Genomic DNA, 27416 nt, shown 5'->3' with positions numbered 1-27416 from the left:
ACTCTTACCAAATTCTCAGCACTGCATCCTCACCTTAACTTCACCTGGTATTGCAACAGCTTATTCTCCCTCAAAAATATGCCCAAGTGATATATCAAGCATTATTTTTTAAACTGCCAAATATAAATGTTAAACTGACATTTCATCTGTAGACTCAAGATCGAATGTATATTACAGGGCAACAAGGACAAAGGAGTTTGATCACTTCACTGCTTAATCTTTTAAGACTTCTTTCATTTCACCAAAGCTATTGAACATGTATGAGTCCTTTTCCCAGGTGTCAAATATTAAAATTATTAGTGTCAAACAATGTAAGAGAGTAAAACAATCATCTCTCCTTTTTTACATCAAACAACTAAATATTCTTTCCCAGGCAAAAGGAGGAAAAATAGCTGATAAATAGCTGTTTTATTTAACAGAATAAAAATTACATATTTTCTTTATTCCACAGAAAATTTAAGTAAAAGGACCTCCACTCAAAGCTGAGCAACTGCATATGTGAAACATTCTGAATGAGTTATGCAACAATAGGTAAAAATAAGGAAAAAATATATGTGAGAAACAAAAAATGCCAACTGAAACTGCAAATCCCCCAAACATACTGAATACAATAAAAGAGTGAATCACAAATGATATAATATCCTTTAGAGAAGAAAGTCTTTGAACAATTCTCCTTTGGTGAAAAGTATCCAAGGAATTGCTAAATTGCCTATGAACTCATCCCATTTCAAAGGCATTTCTTTATCTTCACCAAAACTAATAATTATTTTCTCTAAAAGTAAGAAACAGATTCACCTGATTAGATTTTTTTTTTTAATATATGATAATAAATACTGTATTGAATCATTGAATCATAATATCATAGAATGGTTTGGGTTGGAAGGGACCTTAAAGATAACCTAGTTGCCACCTCCCTGCCATGAGCAGGGACACCTTCCACTAGTCCAGGTTGCTCAAAGCCCCATCCAACCTGACCTCAAAACATACACAATAAATTTTAAAGAAAACAATTATAAGTCCAATCCCTTTTCTCCAGTTCATTCCAGTGAATGAAAGCAATAGAAATACAATTTCCAATTTTTTTTTCCTTCTTTGTCCTTTGTTTGAAAGCCTTCAGGAACACTCCTAATCCTACTGTATCTCTATTCACAGGTTAATGAAAATAACCAAACCCATAATGCATCCTGACAATCTATAAATGTAAACTGCAGATGGAAAATGGATTTCATTCAGAGATGCATCTCTTCAAAGCATGTACCTTTACGAACTGAAATTCATCAAACTGACCATGATTTTACTTGTACCACTGAATTCAGTGACAGCTGAGAATGGAACATAATGTTCAAATTGCAATTCCAATACTGATGCTCACATTCTGGCTAGAGATGATGCTACTGGGAGGGCAGGCTCAAACAAGCAAGAGGAGATATTGCATCTTGCAACATATATAAACATATATACACATACATGCATACATCTATACAGATATCACAGACAGATACGTTTAATTTATGGTATCTGGTCGTTCATCTGATCAAACAGAGATACTCTTACGTTTTCTTGCCTGTTTTGCTTCCTGAAGTACATGACATGCAATCAAGTGATCACTAACAGCTTTTTCAGGTGATGCCATGAAGATTTTTTGCTTTTTCTTTTATACCCCTGTTATACCTTTTTACAACTTCTGTATTCTTAGTGCTTTTGCCTACATTCTTGGACTTGTTCATTCAGCAAGGAGACCAAACATCTTAGAAGCTTTGTAGTTAGGGATCAGTGTGCCCCAGACCCCAAGGTCCTCTCCAGAACACATTCTGTAAACCAAGATAGAACCATCCAGGGAGAGGTTCCTTGGGGAGAGGGGCTCATTCAAGCCTCTCATTGGGGAATTTTTGATAGATATGCTAATTAGTAAAATCTATAATGTTGTACCAGATCTTTTGCGGGTGTGCACTGCGGTGTGCATGGACGTGTATTCGACCTGGATGTAATGCACCTAAGGATCCTTAAAATAAATACCAAGGTAAAATCCCTTTTTCCCTTTTAACCATGTTTGACTGTTGATTTTAAGACCAGGAAAAGGCATCACAGGAATAATAATGAGCAGTCTTGCTCTTTATGACAGTCATTGTAATAATGGTGGCATAGTCCAACTCCTTTTTGCTAACATACTCTGCAAGTGTACACTTACTGATATAAACCCCTTGGGCTAAATATTTTGTTGACATAGTCATGATTTCTACTGAAAGAGATGGCTATGTCCATGCAGCTGTAGCAGTAAACTTGCTTAAGTATGGTCTAGAATAATTTATGTGACTTTGACAGAATAGCTAGTTAAATTTCACCCGTAAACAGATCAGAACACTTAGGTGCAATAATTTAGTTTTATGTGGTACTATATTGCTGCAATTGAGGAAGCTGTGAGATGACCCCAGTTCATAAATGTAAAGCCAGCAAATACAGAAATCTTTGTATTACCCATGGGGCTTATTAAGCCTTCACCTTTAAACAATGCATATTACATCCAACGATATGTGATTAAGGATACTGAATGAGAAATACTTCGTGTGAAGCATTAGTAAATATAGGTAGATGCCTTTTCAGATGCCTTACAAAAGCATTTCTGCAAAACACATTCAAAATTCAGGAGCTGGGGGTTGTCCATTAGGTGGCACCAAATTTTTCCATATGTATGGAAACTGTAGGCAACAGAGCAGCATTTATCTGCTGTTGCTGTCAGGTGCTCTCCCAGCTGGTCCCCATTCAGAGACAGAACCTCTGAGGTGGCATTGCAGCCCATCCATGTGCACCACTGAAGGGTATTCATCCAGATACAGATGTGTGTGCTTCATGCTCATCTGCTGTAAAGATGTTTTTATCATATCTACCAGCCTGTGTGCATCATACTCAACAAGGATCACTGTCATGCTTGAAGTTATTTTCAGTTCCTTCTTTGGATCTTCACTTCTTCCAAAACGGGGGGAAGTGTTTTTCTTGTCTCATGCACTCTACAGCTATTTAATCAGAAGAAAGCTCCTGCCTTGCAACTAACCAGTCAGCTTCTACTGTGTGAATTGCAGAGGTATTACTATCACTGAGATAGGCTGATATTTCTAAGAATACTATAGTGGTCTGTGAATAAGATGATGAAAGATTTATCTTTTCTTTCTTTAGTACTGTCTAAGACTAAAACTGTTTCTACTTCCCCACTAACACCAGTCATGAAAGTACTTTCCTAGAATTTGGATTCCTTTTATCCTTTCTTTCACACACATCTCAGGAACTCTCAGTTCATTCTATTGAGTTACTTCAGACCCATCTGAAAAGTATAATCAGTTAAAGTAATACATAACTTCGCTTTAGTTAGACATAAGTCAATGCTTATTTCTACTTAGCAGTTCCAAAGCTGTCTGCATGAGCAGCAAATGTATGAATTATATGGATTGATTCCACTTCACCCACACTATGACAGAACTCATTTAGCAAGCGTAGAGCTCACACCATGATGAGCATTGCCTGGAATGACTCATTTCCTTTTACTGTCATCTTAAAGGTTAATTTCATGGGGTGCTGTTAAGCACATTATCTAGTAACTAAGAAATAATGAAACCTTCTATTCATTGGGGTGACTGGTCAGCACCTGTAAATGGCCCTGTCATTGCATGTGGGCAGGTAAATGGCACTCATCTGTCCCATGAAAATAGATTCTAATATTGAACATGTATCATGAATATAAATTATGAACATGGGAGTTTGTTTTTCACCATACTGGTTTCCTCTGTTCTAGTACTAAGCAGATCATCCTAATTCCTTTTTTACCTCCTGCCTGTTCTTTTTCACCTTGTGCCTGCCATGACATGCAGCCTAAACTTCCAACACAGGGCTCTCCCATATTTATTGTGCATTTATAACGCAGTCTGATTGCACATAAGCAGTGTACAAGTTCACAGGCCTGGGCTAAGGCAACTTGGGTGCTACTGTGCAATACAGCAGTTGTTAGCAGTCTTCTGGCTCTGATGAGAAGTGCTCAGAAAGAGGAATTCCCTCTGAAAGTTGAACCCTCACAGAACGGAGCTTGTGGGCAGTACCAGAACTAACCCTGCTTGTCTGGGTATCTTTAAAGGCTATGCCAGACATGCTTCCTCCTGACATGAGCTGTTGGGAAGGGAGCAAAAAGGTATAGAAAGGTATGAGCAAGCAAAAAGATTCCAAATCTCTTCCCTGTCTTTGAGTTTCTTTTTGTAGATGTACATCACTGTGTCTCTACCCTGTCCTTACTGGCCTTTAAGGAATAAATTTATTTAAATTTATTTAAAAGGAAAGAAAAACAAACCAAGGCAACAGAAAATCCTTTACTCTTCCAAAGACTAAGGAACCACTCTAGTACAAGCACTACTAGAGGATGATTGTTCTTTTCCATCAAATTACCTGCTTGATAGTGAGATTTAGTTTGATGAGTGTAAGATGCATCTCATCTTTAAGGCCTTAGGGACTTTTTAAGATTTAATACTTCTTGGTTATTAGCATGCCCTTTTGGTTTGGCAGCAATTAGTCCCCAGGGAAAGGTCCCTTACAGTCAAAATTCATAGGTATATGAATAATATTACATAGGTAAGTGGATGGTCAGTAGAACTCTTCTTGGCATTCAGAAGTTGACATAGAGCTGTAGACTCATTATTCTGTATCTTTTCACAAACTTCACCAAAATTGCAAATTATTTTTTTCTTTACTTCCATAGCATCAGAAGGCAAACACTTTTTACCCACCTTTTCCATGTGAAGGTGGGAATATCTTACTATTACTCAAATAGTTAAAATCCAATTTAAGATCTAAATGAAAGTATAGAGTCCTTCTGCACATTTTATTTTGGACTGACAGCGCCCACATCTAAAGAGAAGAAAGATTAACATGCTATAAACATAGGAATAAGGTGCTTACCAAACATAAAAGGTTTGTGACATAGGAATGCACCAATGAACAATCACTTTTGTTAAAGTCAATGTAATACATCAAACAAAAAAAAATCAGTGGGAATAAGAATCACAGTACTATAACTGGAGCATTTTGTGGTTTCATTGGAAATAATTCTTAAGAAAGCTCCTGTTTCATAACTAGATGGTTTGGGGAATAACAGGAACATGTGCAGTAATGCCAGGGAAAAATGTACAAGAGATCAAGAAAAAGTAACCATGTTGCATTTCTGCATTCTATTAAGACAGCTTTCCCAGAAAGTACCTGAAATACCAGACTAAATAATAATTTTGGCTTTATAATTTGGAAGATGGATCAGCTGAAAATCAGAAATCAAGATCCAAGTAAAAACAAAATGGTCCCAACCACTTGTTTTTAATGAAATTCAGTAGTAAGCAGCATCATTTCAAACACAGCTCTCCTTAGAAGCAGAAGTATCTGAGCAACTCATCATCTGTGCTGGGAAAGGCCCCCAGCTGAGGTTTCTTTTTCCCTTGACAGGTATTGAACCACTGCATTTTCACATAAAAGCAGTTAGGATCAGCTACACCATATATATGATGACTTGGACATATTCTACATGTTTCAAATGCAGTGTGAACCACTTCACAGGTGCTGAGTCCTTTCAGAGGCTTAAGAAAAACTCAGACCCTGGAGAATGTAGCTGCTACCTGCCAGACACCAAGGTTGGCTGTCTGAAATCTCTTTGCCTTCAAGTGTTTTACATTTTACATTCTAGTTTGATTCTGTGAAAGAAAATGTCAGTACATGCTGACCTAAAAATGCTCGATCTACCACTTATCATTCATGAAATCTGACCTCCAATACCAAGAGGAGATAGGTATACTACCAAGATTATTGCAGTCCTACTGAGTTAAATGTAACTGTCTTGCATTTTCTAACCAATTAGATCCCCCCCAACCACTCAAATCACAACTAATTAAGTTTTTTCAGAACTGATAATATTTAAGTACCTAAAAAAAAGTGTTTGAAAAGTTGCCTAGAGCATACTAATGTACCTACAAGGTAATTTCATAAGTTTTCAAATGGACCATAAAACCTGAAGATCTTAATAGAATTCCACTTACTGTTGTATTTAGAGAGATATCAAACTGTTCTATTATGCCTATTTAGGATCTGAGGGACTCCCTTACAATCAAGGAGAAATAATACAGATTTCAATGATTTTTTGCTCAGACACTGTAGGATCTGTACAGGAAAAAAACCCACAGCACACCTTCCTAATTTTCAAGCATTATTTCAGGCAACAAATTATTATTTTTTAAATTAGAAACAGTTCAAAGAGTTTACTTTTACCAAAGTTTAAAGGAATTCCAAAAAATACATTTTGGTGCTTTTACAGGGTTTTTTCCCTGCCAAGGGTTTTTTTTTGTTGGAATGTGAAGCAAAAATAAGGATTTAAGACTCAATTTCAGCTTGATGAAATGTTTTCAAGCTTTAGTCATTAATAAATTAGCTAATTTGCAATTCAATACCTTCAATTTCAGTTGAATTTTAAGTTGCATTTTTACAGCACAAGTACACTTAATGTAGCTCCTTTCAGACTTTTCATACAGAAATGTGAAGTCATATTTACCTAATTTTACATGGTAAGCCTCAAACATCAGAATTATAAACCTGGATAAAGAGTAATCAGTTGTAATCAACATTTTTCTTTTTACTGTTAAATTATACAATCACCTGTTTATTTTTTTCTCAAAGAAACCTGAATATTCTCATACAAGGTTTTCCCAGTCATACCTTATGGATGATCTAATTAGGTTTTTGGAATAGAACATGCTTCAGGAAATTTGAAATAAAGTCTTTATGCAGTTTTTTGAGAGTGCTCATAGTGGTTTTCTTTCTTTAAGCTGACATCTAAATCATTTTCTGTATTAATTTACATAATATTTCTATTTTGTAATGAACTATATTGCAAAACTAATTGTCGAAAATTATTGTTTTGTTCTTTGAGTTCCTTTACCCTTTCCATTGAATAAGAAAATCAAGGTATCAGATCAGATTAGGTCAGAGCAAAGTACAACCCAGTTCAGCGTCTTCCTGAAAACAGTTGATACCACGTGCTTCAGAAGTTGTTTAGAAAACCTTGGAAAATCTGGAATAATTTGATTACACAACTATATTTTTTACCTAAGTACCTCAAGAGATTGGTTGATTTAATTAAAGAAATTTAGGAAATATTTTGTTTACCTCTATTTTCTCTTCCTGTGTTACCCAATACTTAGAGAAAACAGGGCTTTATCTATTTGCCCTTGTCACTTTTTAAACAACTGAAGTGAAGCTCTCTGACAAACCATTTCAAATTTGGGTCCAAGCCATCTAAAAGATGTTCTACTGTGAGAAAACCCACTTCCATCAGTTCATCTTTTTAACAGTAAATTATTTACAATTGTTCATAATGTTTCTTATGGTCTTGGAAAAATCAAATTTGCATACATCTATCTAGAAAGTACTTTGAAGTAACAAGTGACAAAGAAATTCTGCTTGCTGCAGTACCCAGTTTCACAGGCAGAAAAATGTGCTGTCTGTAATCCTCTTTGCTGCTGAGAACTGTGGCTTGCAAACAACCCACATCCCACCCCTGAGAGTCACTGACAGCTGATATCTGTTCACCTGACTTTCAGTAGAACAAACCCTGACTGGGTAAATTTCACCTTGGGCCCTGAATCTTTGCTATGTTTTACATCAACACAGCATCCCATGGAGTGGCCAGGCTGGCATAATATTCCTGGAGACCCACATTTCAGGAATGGGACTGAAGGTTAAAATTGCTACAAATAAACGCAAAGTGTTTTAATACACTTTTTGGAACCCAATGGCAGGGAAAATTGGCCATAAGGACACAGCTTTATTTAACTTGTGTTTCAAGATGACCCTCACTTTGATTTCACTAGATTTTTTTCACTACAATCACATCAAACTGCTAGTCTGCAAGTTTCAACCCACAGTAATCTGCACAATAGGAAATGGAATTAGAGTAGAGTCACTATCAAACAACACAGTTCAGTAGTTATGCAAAAGGCTTTCCCACACTGTACTAAGGTGTTTTTCTGGAATGCCCATTATGTGAGCCCAAACAGATATTGTTCCTTAAAAACATCAGACGAAAATGTCCTGATTTTTGTTTTATGAGATGTGGCCCAGCATGCCTAACATAGGCCTGTAGCATCTGAATTTTAGGTTGTTAGTGAGACAGTTCCCCTAAAAGAAATACCTAAGCTTCCTACACAGTGAGTGGAGATGGGAGGGTTCATTTGATGACTTCCACTAGTAAGACAAATTGATCTCAGTTTAGGCACCAAAGGATTCACATTTGTCTGGTTTCTTTGTAAATGTGCTGTACAGAAGCCAGTCCTTGAAAAAAAAAGATAAGAACCAGAGCAATACAGGCACATATCTTTGATGGTCCAAGCTGAAATTCAAGTCCCTCTCATCAGTCACTGCAAGCAGCTATGCAAAGGGGGCAGGCACAGTGTCCGTGGGTCTCTCTGCTTGTGCTATTTGCCTGTGTATCAGGTATATGATCTACAGAATGTCTATCTCTTACAATCCCAGACAGACTGCCTTAGTTTGACTAATGATATAGCTTTATCCTTGAACATCTTGGAAGCAGTAACTAAACCCATCTTCTCTCCAGCATTGCCCAAACCAGAAAAGACACAGACCTCTGCCTCTGCCAGTCCGTATTTGGAATACTGACACAGGAAACATACCTGCATCTTCTGAGAAATACACATCCACTTGATTTTAATACAGTATCTTAAAAATAGAGAAAGAAGGAATTAAACTCTTCTATGGAGATGAATGAGCCTTAAAAGTACTCGCAGTGTCAGAATATAGCAGAAGAAGAGTAAGTATTCAAGAGTAAGATGGGAACACTGGGACCACATGGATGGGTGGTATCTGTCAATGCCAGAGGAAGAGCTACAAAGCACCTGTGATGTGTGTGATCCCAGAGGACAGCAGAGAGCTGCATAGTGCCAGCAGGAACTAAGAAAGCTTTGTGGGCACTGTGATGACAACGCTGCCTGCTGCTGTTCCTGCTGTGCTCAGAGAAACAGGGCTTCAGGCACATTCTCTGGAACCATGGAGGTTCCAAGAAGCACCTGGATATTCTTTCTAACAGGCACCATTCATCAAGGTCCTGAAAAGTAACTTCTGCCAAAAGCTGTGCATCTGAAAATTACTAAATGCATAGCTCCACATAAGTACTCTAAAATAGCTAGTAGTACTTCCTAATGTGATTTTAGTGGAAGCTAGTTATGACACCAATGACATTTACCAGTGATGTTCCACAACTTGTGTTATAAACCATCTGATGAATGTTATTCTCATGACCTTTGTGATGGTTCTTCACTTCATTAACTGGAACATCTAGTGACTGTATTTGCCTCTTCCCTCTGATTGAAGCATCTAGTTTATTTTTCTTGTTTTCATAAATCAGACTTACCTGTTTAAGAATTAAAAAACCCCCTCCCAATAGAGATGTTTTGATAAAAATATTTTTTTGCTATTTAGAATCCAAGTTCCTGGTGCAATGTGTATGATATGCCTTTTCTAGCAAAATTGATTTTCATCAATAATTAATTGTTCAGGTTATTTTCAGAGTTTTTGATCATAAAGAAGGTATAAACTATAGTAGTTTATGTGGCACATAACAAGGCTAAATGCAGGAGTGAAAAAAATCAGTAGCTGGTATTATATAAGGTGCCATATTTTACTGAACATAATATGTTTACATTTAATGATTCTTTCCCATAGCTTTATAAAATTTGTAAGTGCACCTTAAGTGTCCCCTTCTGCTTTAGATTAAATAAAAGAGATCCTAAAAGCTCAGTCTTTACAGATGCTCAACTACTTCCTAGATGCAAATTACTCTCTAACTCTCTCTTTTAAGTGCTTATTTTTATTGCAGGGAAATTAAGTATACAGCAATTACATTACGGGAAGAAACATTACAAACTCATATTACCTGGTTTATCTCATTGAAACTGATATTCTTAGGTATAAAAGAAGTTTTCTAATCAAGTATCCTTGTAAAACCCCAGTTATATAATTCTGACACCATAAGATTAAACTAAAACTCCTTAAACTTATGTTCTGTATTTTCCAAAGCAGGGAGAAGCATTATTTTCTAAGTGTGTTTCAACCACCACAAAAAAGAGATTTAGTAAATAAAGTTGTGCACAGTGTTATAGTAACCAGCTCTCAAGAAATTTCCAAGTCAATTGTTTATACTGCAAGTATCTCTACTTCCCCTTCTTTCTGTAAGTGCCACATGAGCACTGAAATGATTCTCATTCCTTCTGAAAATTCTTACTTCTTTCTCATATCTTAGGAAAAGGCCAAACTAAACTCTCAGAACAACTCAATTCCTGCCATACCAAGAATGGAACTGAGACCACTGTCAGTGGGACAGCATATGAAATGGCTGAACCAGTGTGAGAAAGATTTCTGCCTTTCTTTTTTTCTTTCTCACAGATATTAGGTTATTTCCAACATATAAAATGATACACTTTGGCAGGGTGTCCTTTCTACTAACTTAATTTCCTTTAAAAAAGTAATTTAAAAATATTTTAAGACTTTTTTTCAATATATTGAATGTCCATTGCCACACTTGAGAACAATCCTATACCTTTGATTATTACCTACGTAAAAGAAGTACAAGACAGAACAAAATACATGGATGAGAGGAGCACAACTATGCAAGTTAAGATTTACAGCTGATAGGTGGTATTTAGGGGGTTGTTTAGATTAGGACCTTTGTAAAGAGCTTTAGGGCAAAGCTTACAACCAAACAATGGCACTGCCTGCTATTTTATGCACATTGATAAAGCCAGTTTCTGCTGGGACAGAGAAACCTGAGCCCATAGCCCAGGGAATATGCTGAGAGCAAGCTCTCTTCTCTTCTGACCCAGCAGAATAAGCATGGACAGCAAAATAAATCATGAAGACTAATACTCAGAGAACAGGGTAAAGTTCATTCTTTGTTTTTTCCAATGCAGTAATAAATTAAAGTAGCCAAACTGCAAAATGGAAGTGCAGAATGGAAAGATTATTACTGTTCAGTTAAGACCTGATCCACAGTTTTTTGAGAATTTTTCCTTCCCTTTTTGTGTTCCTTTTAATTTTGTTTCATCATTTTCCAGCTTCACCATGCTATCTACTTTCTACCAGAAGTGTAATTATCAGAGGGAATCAAGAAAAGATGCTCAGTCTTCACTATCTCTGCTTCATAGGGATTGAAAAATCTCTTTTCATTGTGTTGACCCAATCAATGTTTCAATTTTAGCTGTCTAAACAGCAAGCAGTGCTCACTACAGTATTTTAAAATCCAGGAAGACCTGGTGCCTACTGTCCTTCCCACCAATAAAGGACCAGCCAGTGACCGATTAAAGATCAGTCAGTGTTACACTTGTGCTCATCTGTAACTCAGGGATAAGAGGGAAGTGTGACAAGAGTAGGGAGAATTATAGTGACTCACTGCTTCTGTTCTGGTTTTCCAGCTGTTTAGGTGCCCATGACCATTCCAGTCACGCTGTATTTTCCAAGCAAGATGCAAAGCACGTCTGCACTATGGCAAGAGATAGCTTTGATAAGATGGACAGCCATTACACCTGTACTGCCTTTGCAGAAGACCTTCTGAAACAGTCTGGCCTTGTTTTTCAGCACTTGGTGCTATTCAAAGTAGCCCAAAAATGTATTAAACAACTTCCAGAAAAATTGTTAACATTTTCTTTATAAACGTTTCATGGACTGATCAGTACTGCAGTTGCTTCCCACTGTCCTTCTGAGAGGACTTGAAAGAAATCATGTGTTTCCAATGCCAGTAAATAACATGCTTTAAGATGACAAGGACTTAAAAACTTGAAAACCTATGATTGAAAACTTATGATCTGAAAACACATGAAGGGACACATCCCCAGGGCATGGCTGGAGTGAAACAGATTCTGGAAGCTATCTAGTTGGCACCTTTAACTGGAGGAATGAGGAAGATACCTGTATTCAAAGATGTCATTGCCCAGAACTCAGGAAAATCTTTAAAGATTAAACAATGATTATAATATTCCAACAGCCTCTACCCAGTGCTGCTTATGGCCAGATTTGTCTTATTTATATTAGACAACCAAAGTAAGTTAATTGTCTCCCCACACTGGCCATCTCCTCTCTAGTTTTCTCGTTAGCCGTATTTACATTCTCCTCAGAGAAGGAACTGTAGATAGTATAAATACTCTTTTTCTCCAGTTAATGCAGACTGTATGCATGAAGGATTGCTTACACACCATGAACATGTTGGCTGTCTTTCAGCTTCCATTTGCAGCCTTCCCTAGACTCAAAATTGCTACTGAGGGCTCTTGTATTTCTTAGTCTCTCATATTTCAGTGTCATTTCTGGGTGGTCAACTGATTGGTGTTTTGTAGCAGACTTTCACCTAACAATGCAGCTTCCCTCTTTAACATCATATATAACTCCTTATGCCTTTATCATAATTTTCCTTTTGATTAACTGCCTGTTCTGGAAATAATGAAGAGCTGTGCTAACCATACTTGGATGCGTACAGATGAGTCCCACTGAGCCCTGACTTTTTCTTCTCTGCCTTTGCAGAATCTCTCAGTATACATTCTTCCATTATGAAGCCTGGGCCTTTGGGATGCTTGAAGTGAACCAGGTCAGAAGCCAAAGTCCACACCATGGGTGACAGCTGTAGAGCATTCTGGTTAAGGCAGGATTCTGTCAGGGCTTCCTGGGTCTGCCTCCTTCTTCTGTGAACTGAAGGTGGGGAGATAGGCTGCTCTCTGATGGAGGTAATCCAAATAGCTCTTTTCTCCTTTTCCCTATCATATTTTGCTTTGGGTGGAAATCACTTTGTGCAGGTTTAGATGTGGCCCTCTTTTGCCAGCATGTGGCTTGGCACACCCTCTTCATCTCGCATGTCAGTTTGGTGCAGAAGGCTGTTTGGTGACAAGCAGTGAACATGCTCTCCCTACTGGCTCCAGATTTGTGAGAAAGTGTACTCACTGACGCTGTGGCCATGGTCTGTGGACCAAGAGGTCATAAGCTGTGCCATCCCACGACAGTCCAAAGGAAGGCTCTAAGCCTCAATCTGAGGAATGATTCTAGCACTATTTGACCCTGTATTAGGGCATTAGAGAGCGTGAGCTGTGCATCAAAAGTCTTAAAGAAGAAAATTGTGACAGTTGAATGTGTAAGAATATGTAAGACTTTATATATGAGGCGAAAAGAAACATGAATAAATAGGGATAAGAGGAAATAGGGAGACCTCAATTTTATTTCCTGAAGGCATCTGAAAGTCCTGAGATTGCAGTTTTCCAAAGATGAAAGAGAGGTCTGGCATTACCAAAGACCCACTCATTCAAAATACTCTCCTGAGGGAAACCAGCCATGTGGCCTGGGGAACTTTCAGCACAATTAAAGGCAACCAATTTGGAAAAACTGACCATCTGTTTCTTAGCAGGTGAATCAAAGTCTAAAAGGTACTGAGTACATTTAAGAACTTATTGTCAATATTTAGACTTGGATGCTGAGGACATTGGATGTGCTTTTACCTACTCTTGAAGGCAGGTGGCTCTGAGAGGACCCTCATGCTGTTTTCAGGAGCAATGTTTCCTGCATCCTGAGAAAATTAATTATTAATCTAGATCAAAACAAGTGCTGAAGGATTGGACTGAGGGGAGGGCACCATTAACTAAGATGGAACTCTCCAACAACAGTGCATTTTCTCCTCTGACCTACTTAACAGCTTTAACAGGTATCACAATCTTTCAGTATTTGTACATCCATCAGGCAGTTTTTCTTATAATATTATTGAACCAGATTCAGGATGGGGAAGTTTAAAATCTCACTGTATCACAAATATTTTTATTAAATTATAAAACACAAAATTCAACTGAATTAAATTCAATAGCACGTCTCTTTGCTAGCATGGACTCTTTATATTCTAATATTTTACAGTGAAGTTCTGTGACTCATAAGTTAGGTGGCATCCCTCCAAATTAAGCTAGAAATGTTACATTATTATATTTGCTATAAAAGAGAAACTTGAGGTTCTTTTTAGTGTTTTTCAAAATAAGAGTTTTTGTCTTTACTATATATATGATATATGTCTTCACTATGATTTTCCTGTTTTTAAGCTTGGGAAGTTATCATTTAAATGGTGCATACATATTAAAAATATACATGCACACAAAAGGGCTCAGAACAGATTAACAGAAGTCTGACCAGTGTCAGGGTAGCTGTTGAGTGGAGTATAAGCAAAGGCAGTAAGATCACCACAAATCAAGTTCACCATTAGCTTTTAGACCATGCTAGTTTGCCAGAATTTCAAGGAGACTGGAAAGGCGGGGAGTATCTTCATCTCAGTGAACATCAGATGACCTAACCATTGCAGCACAGCTTGTCTGGCTGATTGAAAACTTGTAACAAAGACACCTGTTGTTCAACAGTTCCCAGGCTCTCCACTCAGCCTATTGAAATGGTCCAACAAGAAAAGTGGAATGCTGAGGGCATCTGGCAAATTTCTAAGAGTAGGTAACACACATAAACATTTCATTTCTGCTCTTTACTCTATGTCCTGTTTCTCAAAAATGCTGGCTGAAATGCCACTCACTCAGTAGATTTTCCAGGTGGAATAAAACTGAACTGTTTCTGTCAACACAAGGGGGAGCACAGACACATCTATCAAATTGACACAGTCCTTGCACTTGATGAGCTCGGTGGAATGAGTCTTCCACCTCCAGTTTTTGTTACGCCAATGAGTGATGAATCAGAGATATTTTTGACATTTGAAAGCAATTCAAGGTGAGAGAACTGAGAAGACTGGTATTTGCCAGTCAGAACTATAAATAAAATTTTCAGCACTAAGACCCCTCCAAAGCTTTTTAATAGACAAAAATTTTATGTTATTCCCTAAGGATAGGAATGCTATCTGTGTGTCATTTCTTTATATGCAGTCATACAGAGAGAAGGTAGGAGTTTGTCTTCCTTCACAACCACAATAAATCCATCCTTGTTTCTTATGTTATTAGTAGGATTTTCAGACCTGACCCAGTGTTTTTAGCATTAGAGGAATTAATTAAGTTGATGGGATTTTTCACAGTGATTCACGTTCTTAGAAAGGCTAATGAGTCAAGATATTAACTTGTAATGACATTAGTATACGTTTACTTGATGACTTGGTATATAGTCTAACTTGTGGTCACACAGCATTTCATCAGGAAAAGTGACTCATGATCACTGCACACACACAAAAAAAAAGTAATTGCATTTACAGATAATGACATAATGAGTTTTCTTTGTGTTTTCTTTCTGTGGTGTGAAAGACAGCAAATAACTCGAAAAAGAAAAGAAGGCCATCCTCTATTTTTAGAGGTAAAAATATGAGCCATGTTGGTAAGATTAGCAGCCTGGCTGGATGTACAGAGATCAGTATGAGAATGACTGAAGACCTCCATGGATTTTAGTACTTCTGAAGGGTAGAGGTTAAATGGGCACCAGCCATATTTCCACTAAGCCAACAACAACTTACACTGAAGTAGAAAAATATTCTTTGTTAATCTTGACAACCATCTAAAATAACATAAAAAGTAAACTAGATAGAAAGGCAAGACCTAAAGGTAAATGACAGTGAGAGGAAATGTTTGTCTTGTATATCATAGTCAAAATGCATTCTGCAGGAAGAATTTTTTGTCTCTGATACAACTTTTAACACATCAATACTAAAACATATTCTGAGATATTGTGTGGAAAAATTCAACAGATCAAATATAGGGATTTTGATAGAGCTGATTTATGCCAACATACCCAAGTCTAGGATACTTTAAAAAAGGTCGGATCAGAAATATCACTGAACATATGATGGGAGAATGAAACAAAGGAATAAATATTTTACTGTCATATTCATCTTCCTATAAAATAGGAATAAGCCTTCAAAATAGGAATAAGCCTTCAAAATATATTATGTGAACAGATTAAAAAGTAAATTTCTATGTCAGGTTTCTCCTGTAGTTATTGTAAATCCAAGATGTTCTTGATCACTGCTGAAAAGAACCTGTATGGTGAGTAAAGAACGCTTCTACACTTCAATTTCCAGAAAAGTTCCTAGCAAAATCAACCAAAAGACCACAGATAATTCCAAGCTGTAACTGCTCATTCTCTTTCTTGAAATGTCCAGTCTTGGGGAAATGTTGAATAACCACATTTTCCTCTTTACTTGCTTGGTACTGAAACAATGCATGTGTGATCTAGCACAGTTATGAAAGACCTGCTTATTTGTATGGAGAGAGCCAAAACAAATACTTGCTTCAAAACACACTAAATTAAGGTCAATTCTTTCATCATTCATGCACAAAAAAACACTATTCTATCATTTGATGAGTGCGATACTACCCATTAAATATGAATATCAAAATCAAGTCTATAGCCAAAAAGAAATATATTTCTGTTTATACATAATTTCACTGACATTGGGGTTTGTGTGCTTTTTTTTTTTTTTTTTAATATCATTAAAATATTGGCAAAGAAAACACCAAGGACATAAAAAGCTGCAGGGTGAATGCAGGTGACACTGTTTTGTAATACCCACAGCATAATTAAACTATTCCTTGTAAATATATTCTTTAATCAATTTACCCAGTTTTTCTGGGTAAATTTGCAGACATTCTGTCTGCAAAGTGATTTCAATTTAATCATTACATTTTTTGCATGATTACCATTCAGAAAACTTATATGAATTGAATTCTGGCTGGGAAAGCTATTTTTCCTACTTATCTTCTTTTGTTATCTTTCCCTGTATACATGCTTTTATTTAAGAAAAAAAAAATAGTTGAATGAATTAGAAACAAATGTATTCTATTTTTGTCCATGGGCAGACTGACATTTCAGGTGCATACAGATATGTAAAAGGGAACTAGAAAATAGCTATAAAAAGAGAAAGTTATAAAAAGGTGGCATTCATGTTAAAACAGAAATAAATTATTAGACAGAATGATCACATTGCAATAATCCTAGAAAATGTATTGATAATGAAGTGAAATTCATTCCATCTAGCTTTGGTTGCCTAAAGGATGATGTGAAGTTTAATGCAGTTTTCTTAAAGCCAATTAAATGAGGAAGACTCTTTTCAATTCTTGAAGCAGAAGTCTAAGTTAGATGAAATTATTGTTTTTCTGTGGATACCTCTTTTTCTCTGTTGCCTGTTGGGGCAGGTTGGATGGTTACCTTAAACTGGAAAACTGACATTAGGTATGATTTTAGGGAACTAAGAAAAAAGGTTAGTGCATGTATCTGGGAGACAACTGGGTATGTTTTACCTGTGCAACTAAGAAATTTCAAACATGGATACCTAGGTGATCAAGACAGGTTAAAGATCTTCAAAACAGCATGTCCGTGATACAAGCTGATGATATATGACCATGCAGACAGCATGTTGGCACATATTAATGAAGACATGCCATAATAATGCTCATCATGGCAACTCTCTTTGGCCACAGAAGTCATAAAAATTACTTTCTATCAGGCCTTTTCTGCTTTAAGTATTGTGGAGGTTCAGCCCTCTATCCTTGCACAAGATTGCATCCATTGTGCAAGAGAAAAATGTGTGTTACAAATAATTCTAACAAACTCCCAGCCGTCCCACGGTTCCATTTTTTAATAATGCATTTATCTTACCTTCTATAAGCTTCCCCGTCTGCTCTGCATTGCCCCCAGGCAAGATCTTGGCAATGTAAGCTCCAATTTCCCCACTGCTGCCTGGAATTTCTTTCCCACCTACAACTCGGATTCCCAGTCCATTGCCTGTGACCAAAAGAAAGCAAAAACTTTAAACAGAGATGAAGCAATGAATAATTCACTGGAAAGAAAGGAAGAGAACAAGTAATCAGAGGTTACTGAAAATGTCCCAAATAACTTCTGGCTGTGATTGTAAGATCAGGGTTATCTGCACTCAAATCTGTTGCTCTTCTAAAGACTTAACTTTGAGAAGATCTTCTTGAACAGCTACTGTATGACTGACATAACTGAGTCACTAAAAATTACATTGAAGCTAACCCTATCTTCTTCTGACAATCTACTTGCAGTATTAATAAATTGAATTAAATTGCTAGAAATCCATGTGAAGTGTGGATTCAAAGGAAAGTTTTATCATATGCCTACAACATGCATGAAATTTAGCTGAGAAATTATAATAGTTGAGCTTTTAGAATCACATAATTATGGATACATTGACAGAGATCCTCAAGCTTGCTCTTTTGCGCAGCAAAGCATGTACATTTACATGAGCCTGTACTTGGCAGATGTTACTATTTTTCTTAAATATTTGCTTTTAATTGACATCTTCTACATGAAAGGATGTGCAAATTAAGAATTGGAAAAGCATAAAATAATTCTGTGTAAAGTATCATTAAACCACATATTTTCTCCCTTTTGAAAAAGTACACAGATAAAAACATTGTTACCACTCATTATTTTAGCTGGAGAGAAGCAGGTCACTAACCTCCCTTATGTACAAAATAATGAGAGTAAAATATAGTCTCATAAAGCCAATCTTATGCACTGCCATTCTTTTCATGCTATCTTGCTTTTTTTTTTTTTTTTAAAAACAACTTCCTGTACTAGTGAAACAATTTTTTTCTTTGAAGAAAATTCCATATGAGATGATTCACACTTTGATCTGGGAATATAAAGGCTGATTTACCCAACTTTACTGTAATGTCTTAATCATTATTTTTCAATTCATTAATTTCATAAGCCAAACCTGCTGAGTGATTAGACTAATCAGATGTAGGAAAGTCACCACACCACCTCTTTGCAAAGCTTTATCTTTTTAGATTAAGGCCTTTCCTCATAATGCTATTAGTGTTTTGTAAGTCAGCCTGAGTTTGTCTCAGAAGCAAGATTACCACATTGTGTTTCTGACCAAAAAAGTTTCCACTAGTTTTTCTATCCCAGTTTAGCTAAATCTATATCCTTTTTAACTCAGCTTTCCTCATAATTAGACATTTTCCAAATATATTTTTTTGAGAAGAATGAGTTTTCAGTTTAATTGGAACAAACTGTATTAATATTTCAGGTTAATTACCTTATTTCACTGCAAATTTGAAATTTTCTACTGGTAAAGTTTATTTTTCATAACATGGTAGGGAAAGCAAAACCCCCATACTATGGATGAGTCTAAATGTCTTTTAAAAAAATTAGAAAACACAGTTTTTAAAAAGTAAGTACCTCATTGCATAAAGTGAATGTGTACACCTATAAAAGCATTTAAACATAAGTCCATTCTGAGGACTTAGAAATTCACGTGGGCTGCTCTGCACAGAGAACTTCTGACCAAGCAGTATGGAAAGAGTCATTAATATTTTTAAAGATCTGAAGCTCACAACTGGGAACTATTAAGTTCAGTAAATCCAACAAACTATTTTTAGTATACAGCACACACAAACAAGGACACAGTATCTTACTCTTAACTCACAGAGTCAACACGTGGAATTTTTAATATATCTGTAGGACTGGCTGCTTTTCATCAGAGGGGAGGAACTCCTTGGAGTCAGGGTTTTATCATGATACACAGTACTAGAATCTCTACCTCTCATAGCCTATTTGTGACAGAATGGCAGAGAAGTAGTTTGCCACATAAATGAACCTACACTTGATTTCAGAGGCATTCACATGGATACCTATGCTAGGGAACAGAAAACCTTGGCTGACATATTTGTTTAGTTTTTGCAGGGTTTTTTTCCATATTACTGCTAATAAAATATTTTCCATGCTAATATATGAAGAATTTTATTCCTAGACACTTTGAAAGGGCTTTTAGTTTTATGCTTGCAGGTTTTAGAGCCAAATGTATGACTGACATAATGTATTAAGCAGAGGTATGCTTGCTAAGGGACAATCACAGGAATTGGTGTGTGCATGTATATGTGTGTTTGCTGGAAAAACACTACTAGAAAAATATTTAAATCACAATTTAAATTTAAATTAAGGTTAACTACAGAACATTCATTCCTGGTAGTCAGAATGAATGAGCTACTTTTCACCCAATGAGCTCTAAGTGCTCTGTTCTGGCTGACAAAGTAATATTGCTTGGGTCTTGCTGTATTTTCTCATGTGAAGATGGAATTTCAAGCCTATTTATACTTTATCTATTGAAAATATTGAGCTTACTACTTCTGTTTGGAATGACATTGCCCAGTTTATAACCTTGAATGCAGATAGTTTAAAAATACCCATCATATGTTTTCTCAGATCTCTTTTCCCCTTGTTTTTGTTGGATTTTTTTTTTCAATTTTTGAGTCTTAATTTCCATCTCTCAGGCTATTTTGATATAACCAGACATTCATCTTTCTCATTAAGTTTTCAGATTAATGAACTACTGTTTTCTTTACAAGACACAGGACCAGTTAACCACCAGAAAGCAAATCACTGTGATTTGAATAAGAGAGGGCACCTTTCTGAATTATGGGTATTGATTTCCATGGAAAATATCTTCAGGAAAACATCTCTTCAAAGAGAATTTTACACATCTAAGATGCAATCCTTTTTAGGGTGCTTCAAAGCGAGAAGACTGGTAATTAATTAAAACTGTTTTTACTGATCTCCCAAGGCTGTGATCCTACTCTCCCATCTAGTCTTAACTAAAGCTTTAAGATGGAGCATGCTAAGCTAAAAAAAAAACCCCAAAACCTCACCCCCCCCAAACCAAAATATATATATTAAAAGATATAATAAATAATATAATGCTAAACTTTGACAAGGTTGATAATGCAACTAAATTGCTTTTATAATTTGATAAACTAACAAAAAAATTGATACTAAATCACTACAGTTAGCTTGTATGCCACTGATTTATACAGCTGAACATATGAACAATCAGACTTTGAAGCTTTAGGTCACCTGCCCAGTGGCTGACAGGAAGGTGCTGGATGCAGTTTTTCTGGATTTTACTATGCCTTTTGATGCTGGCTCTCACAGCATCCTTATGGATGAGCTGTCCAGCTGTGGGATGAGTGGGTTCACACTGTTCTTGGGGAAGAACTGGCTGAAGGGCAGAGCTGAAAGGGTTGTAGTGAATGGAATGACATCTGGCTGGGGACCGGACACCAGCAGTACTCCTCAGGGATCAGTTCTAGGGCCAGGTTTGTTCAATGTGTGTCAAAAGTCTGGATGCAGGAGTTGAATGCACCATTAGCACATTTGCACATGACAAAAACTGGGAAGTGCTGTTGACTCTCTTGATTAACAAAAGGCCTTTCAGAGGAATCCGGGTAGATTGGATCATTGGGCTATGATTAATGGATGAAATTTAACAGGTGGAGATGCTGGATCCTGTACCTATGACACTGGGCACAAGTATAAGTGGGTAGAGCAATGTCTGTAAATCAGAGAGGGATCTGGGGGTGCTGGTCAGCAGCAGTTTGATGTGAGTCAGCAGTGTCAGCTAAGGGGACAAACCCTGTCCTGGGTGGCATCAAATGCAGCATCACCAGCCAGTCAAACAAGGTGATTGTCCTGCTGTGTTCAGCATTGGAGCAGCCTCACCTTGAGTACCATGTACAGGTCTGGGCCCCACGATTTGAGAAGGATTGTCAAGGTCCTTGAATGTGTCCAAAGGAGGGCAACAATGCTGGTGAAAGGGCTGGAAGGAATGTCCTGTGAGGAGTGTCTGAGGACTTTGGGTTTGTCAGGTTTGGAGAAAAGGCTGTGAGAGGCAACCTCACTGCTCTCTACAGCTTCCCGAGGCAGGAAAGTGGCGAGGGAACTGCTGCATTCTTTCCCTGGTATCCAGTAATAGAACTTGTGGGAATAATTCAAAGCTGTACCAGGGGAGGTTTAGACTGAGAAGGTGGTCAAAGACTGGAACAGGCTTCCTTGAAAGGTGGTCAAAGCCTGTCAGGGTTTAAGAGGCGTTTGAACTGTGCCTTCAACTGCATGCTTTTATTTTTGTTCCACCCTGAATTGGTCAGTAGCTGGACTGTAAGATTTTTGTAGGTACCTTCTGTCTGAAATACTGTATTTTGTATTGCATTCTGTTCTATTCTATTCTAGCAAAGATTTCAAGTGCTTAGTAACTGCAGAGTTATTTTTGTGAGAAATCCATACTTGAAGGAAAAATATTGAATGGTCTTTTCTGATTTTTAGCAATTAACCAACTCTGTGACTTTCAAAGGGACATTTCACTTGTCATTTCATACCCTTCTACACACCACACCTTGTTTCAGTGAAGTATATTCATTATATGTATACATATACATATATATTTTACACATATATACACATATAAAAATTACATATGATCAGTAACCAACAACCTGACACTACTAAATTCTGTCACTGGTGACCTGGCAAGCATCACTGTAAATGTGTTTTCAAAATTCGTCACTCTTTTCTCCTTATTTCCACCATGAGGTACTTTCTGTTCCTTTAGATTTATTTATTCTGAACTTCTGTAGCTTGGTGTGTCTCAGACACTATGAAATCCTATCTCCTTTTATACTTCATTGTGTCACAGTAGCAACAAGCAGAAAGACTGTAATTTACTTTGCTGGAATATGCTGGCTATAACCTGAGCTCTGCAATTACAGTTTAGTCTTTTTTTTCCCTTATGGAGATAATAAAGATCAGACTGTTGCCAATCTGTTGCTGTTGCTCTCAGGTCACAGGGAAGATCACGGATTCTTACCATCTTTTCACTGCTTTGCTGAGCAGCTCCATTATAGCCATTAGAGTATGAACAGCCTAGACTTCCTGGAACTATTTCAGCATCAAAGCAATTACTAGACTTGCCCTTCCAAATAAACGCTGATAACCCTTACATAAGGTAAAGGTTAAAGGAAAGAAAGAAAAAAAGAGCAGAGGAAAACTGAACAACTCAAGGCCCAGCAGGCTTTTGCTGGTGTTGTTGGTCCTGATTTTACACAAAAGTGAAAATTAATTTTCCAGGGGTGTTTTTGCTCATGAAAGTAAATAGCATTCCAGCAGCAAAGGCAAGGATTGATTATGTTTAGTCATCATATAGGTCGTATGCAGCAGCAACAACTTCAACACATGCAGGAGAATGCTGCCATGTGACCCAGAAGCTCTGTGCAAACATTGTTCATGTGTTAACTCAAGCAAATATTTCCTCTGGGCTTATATTTGAAAGTATGAAACCATTTGTCTGTCGAATTATATGAGCAAGGACAGAAAAGAAGCAACTAGAATGTACAACAGATTTTCAGTAATCACACGTGTTTGTGTGAATTGGCCTAGGAAAGTGTAAGTATGAGCGTCAGCAGCAATCTTGCTTTTGTCACAGTTAGAAATAGAGCTCTATGAATATTTAATAGACTTTTAGGTGACCAAACTTTTAAGAAAGATATTAAAAAAATGCTACTGATTTCAATTTCTAAGAGCCTAAAAGTATACCCTTCAAGATGGTAGCTGAAACTCACTATTTCTGTAAACCCATGGTCACTTTAACACCTTGGAATACTGTGTGCTTTGAAGTTGAAACTATACAGAAGTAAAATGGGAAAAAATGAAATGGGCTTAAATGCAGGGCTACAACACCTATCTCTGAGTAGTTTGAAATGGGAGATATGCTTAAATCTCAAAATAGAGATTATGTGTTGTGTTTCAGATCCAGGAGCCAATGCACAGACTTGTCCAAATATGTTTTTCATCACTTTTTAATAATATAAAAAATCCCCCAAACCAGAACAAAACCAGAATGGCGAATTATGGCAAGGAAGCACAAAGGTGATCTTTTTTTGGGCAGGGAGGTCCAATAGTAGAGAATGCACACGGAGAAAGCATTAAACTGAGACATTAGGTACAAAAGATTTTGTAATGTGCCAATGTACCATGTTATAGCAATGAGAACATATCCATCAAATCAAACAATATGAAGCCTTTCAATACTATTTGGCTGTGAATGGAGACAGAACATACCTTTCTCCTGCGTTCACTTACTAGACATTATCTCGTCATTCCTCCTCCAGCCTTATCTAGACCAGACATATGCTGGGTGCTGGTAGGCCCCTATCTGCTGGAACAATTTTACACCCTGTTCCATTGTCTGTATGGAACAGAAGGCTCAAACACAGAAAAAAACATCAATGACTTCTCTTGGACTGGTCAGAGTTAAAACTACCATGAAGAAATGCAAGCTATATATTTAGACATTGTAGTTGTGATAAAGCAATCTCTAAAGTCTGGAGAACAGAGATAAAGGAAACATGAAAAAGCAAACAAAACCAAGTTAACACAGGAACTTGAAAAACAGCAGGAAAAATAATGTATATAATAAAATCCAGCCTAAATTTTTATGTGCATTGTTATTCTTATGCAATTCTTGGGAATACATAATATGATGATCCATATCAGAGGCTGGTTGTCTATATAGATACAATATTTTCAAGATTGTCCTCAGGAGAATTGTTTTGGTGCTTCTAAAAAAATTAGCTTAAATGAAGTTGTTTCCTAGAAACATGATTGTACAGCTGTTGCATTTCTTGGCCATTGGTAATTAAGGCATAAAACACATATGAAGTCAAATCATGAGCTGATGAAATTCAGATATATTGCAGTTGTTTTAATAGCACAGAACTGATTTATATCAGCTGCAAATCTGTTTCATGCTGATGATCTGATTCACTGATTATCATCCTGAAGGATTATAAAGTGTTTTATGAGTTAGCATCTTGAAGCATTTATTACACCTACTTGAAAATAAGATAAAGGTCTCTTCTTTTTGGATGACCTGTCACATCAGAACCTGTGCTGTCATCTGTGGTAGACTGTAGCTTTAAATCTATAAAATCCCTTGCAGGCACTGAGTTTCATCTGTGTTTACTGATAGACACCAGTGGCTCGATAGATGCCACTGACTGACAGCTGAACCTCCATGGAAATCCGGGGGCCTGACTGAACTCTAACATTCAGCATTGCAGTGATCTGTTTCTGCAGCCTTTTCTGCATGACAGCTATGAAAGCAAATTGCACCTTTATAGCCAGCAGACATATTGCCCTCTCTCAATTACCTCCACTCAACATCTTCAACAAATGTTCATATACTGAAAAATGCATAAACAACTGAGTTGCCAAAAAGATTTCATGGAAAATATTTTAAATACACACACTAGTGGTTTCCAAATTAAAATAATTTGGAGACAAGAAACATAAATATGGAATATATGGTCTGTATCTCTACAAAGTGTTTCTAACACACAAAAGAATTTGTTTGGTTTTTTGTTTGATTTAGAAAGTTCAGTGGTACTGAGTTCTTTCTAAAATTGATGTTAAGACAAAACCAGGCATCTCTCTTTCCTTTTATTTCCAGTCCTATCCTCATTTACTACTGTGTGACTTCCCAGGAAAATCTCTGATGTAGCCTGACTGTAACAGCTCAGTCCCTTTCTGTTTATGGGTTTTAACTTCTGTGCCATGTCTCTGCTAAGGAGTGAGTGTTTGAGGGAATGAAGGCCATTAATTAGGGATTAAGTCCTTCCCCAGTGACAAGGGAATGCTAGAGGAGGGTATTGTTTTTTTGTGCAAAGTATTATCTCAGTTCTTCACAACATTAAATGAAAGAAGTAGGATAAGTAATCCTCTAAGAATATGAGGACAGGAGGTGGATTCCAGTTCTCACTCTCTGACTTCTCACATTGAACACAGGCTGTGACTATATTTAACATGGTTTTAATTGAATAGTAATCACATATTCATTGCACTTTAGTATTTTGCTGTAAGAACTAATTTTGCTGAACTTGCAGGTGAAATAATCCTAAATATATAGGGTTGTTTATTTAGAGACTAACTATAGCAGTGAGGTCTTGATACAGGAAAACTCTCTGAATTCCCTTCCTCTCTATCTGTGCATGAGCTGGCACACTGCAGAAGTGTAGTGTTGTTTGCAGGAACTAGCAATCCTTACGGAGAGCATGAGGCATGTCTGACGTGTGTACAGCATTACAGCTACCCTGTCATTCTCCTTGCAGTTTCACTGACATCACTGCTGATGTGGAGATTAGGGATGCAGTCTTCTGCCCACCATCTAATTCATTTCTTTACTCCACTACACAGTTTGCAGATTTTTCTGAATTGTTTCTCTGCCTCTTTCTTTTTTTCTTTTTTTTTTTTTTTTCACCAGAATTGAAGAGGATGTTCACGGACAGTCTGGCTGCTCAAAGGTACTTTTTTTTTTTTCCTGGAAACACAGTACATGCCTCCTTTCAAAAAGGAAAAATTACTTCTGACTCAGCCTATGTGAGGTAAAGGAGTAAAAATTACCTTTGACTAAGTTCACTCATTGTACCTACAGACGTACTAAGATGTGTCTGCCTTGTTGGATTTCCCCCCCGAGTGTCTAAACAGCTCCCTGATCAGGAATAACACAATGAAAGTTATCTTTGCAACATTTCCAAAGGTATTGCCAGTGCTTTCATTACCTTCAATAGCCATATCCTCAATTCACTTTTTCAAATATAACAATGATGTGATAAAAAACAGAAGAGAAAATTCTGGCAGTATAAAACAGCACTTATGCTGCTCTGCTAAAGGATCCAAAAGGAACAAGGAACTCTCAGTGAAAACAATGAGTTTCTGGAGTGTTAAACACTGCTGTATTATCATTCACTGATCGCTGCTGTCATTGCTTTGGAACCTCAGCATAACCATGATGCCAATTCTTTTATTTTTTTTTTTTTTTTGCAAATTATTAATAAGTCCTTGAAGAGTAAATTCTTGGAAATTTCTTCACACCTCCCAGCATTGTCTGAGGAGGGGACACTGCGTATCTTGAAAAGTAGATCTGTGTGCTCTAGATTATGGTGTATGATAAAGAAACAAGAACCTTCAAGAGAGAGGCCAGTGAGCAAGTATACATTTATTTTTCATTCAACACTGTTATTCTCTTGCCATCACAATTCTGGCTCTGTTCCTCAATCCTTAAACACCTCATTCACATGCCAAAATTCACATTATATGCTTCTGTGTGCAAAATTATGCCAGGTTATGTAAGAGGCATCAAAGGCATCTGTACCTCAGAGTCAGCTTTCATTAACCAGGAAAGCAAATAAAGCAAATGCATGTGCACATAATACGTAGTGAAGAAGTCTGAATTTTAAAATATTTGGGACTACTCTTATTATTGATATTTAGAGTGTGACAATTTTTGGATTCATAACAGGCAGTAATTTCTACTGTGGTAAGATTGTCATGAGACCTGCGGAATTCAAATTATAATGGTGCTATTAGGATGAAATTCAAGTTTGTCCTACAGTAACAGCTGCTGTGGTAGATTTGGTTATCTGGGCTGACCCAGCACACCGAATCATTAAATGCCAGGCTGGCCCAAGAACTCCAGTGAGCTGAGATAATGGGCTGAAGCACTGGCCAGTTTCCCAGCAAAGCAGCCGGTCAACAGTTACAGG

General features: G+C 37.0%; 1 protein-coding gene across 9 annotated transcripts in view; it reads right to left on the bottom strand.

The window, feature by feature from the left end:
- The window catches only part of PCLO (piccolo presynaptic cytomatrix protein), a 326540-nt gene that overhangs the window by 96000 nt on the left and 203124 nt on the right, over window positions 1–27416 (bottom strand). For all 9 annotated transcript variants that reach the window (XM_039571469.1, XM_039571467.1, XM_039571460.1 and 6 more), the window contains exon 10: window positions 17677–17802. In XM_039571469.1, the coding sequence (XP_039427403.1) occupies window positions 17677–17802 (126 nt within the window). The remainder of the gene's footprint in view (window positions 1–17676; window positions 17803–27416) is intronic.

Source organism: Corvus cornix, chromosome 1A, assembly GCF_000738735.6.
Source record: "Corvus cornix cornix isolate S_Up_H32 chromosome 1A, ASM73873v5, whole genome shotgun sequence".
Taxonomy (NCBI): Eukaryota; Metazoa; Chordata; class Aves; order Passeriformes; family Corvidae; genus Corvus; species Corvus cornix.
Note: the sequence above shows the minus strand (reverse complement) of the source record. Positions and strands in the feature narration are given on the sequence as shown.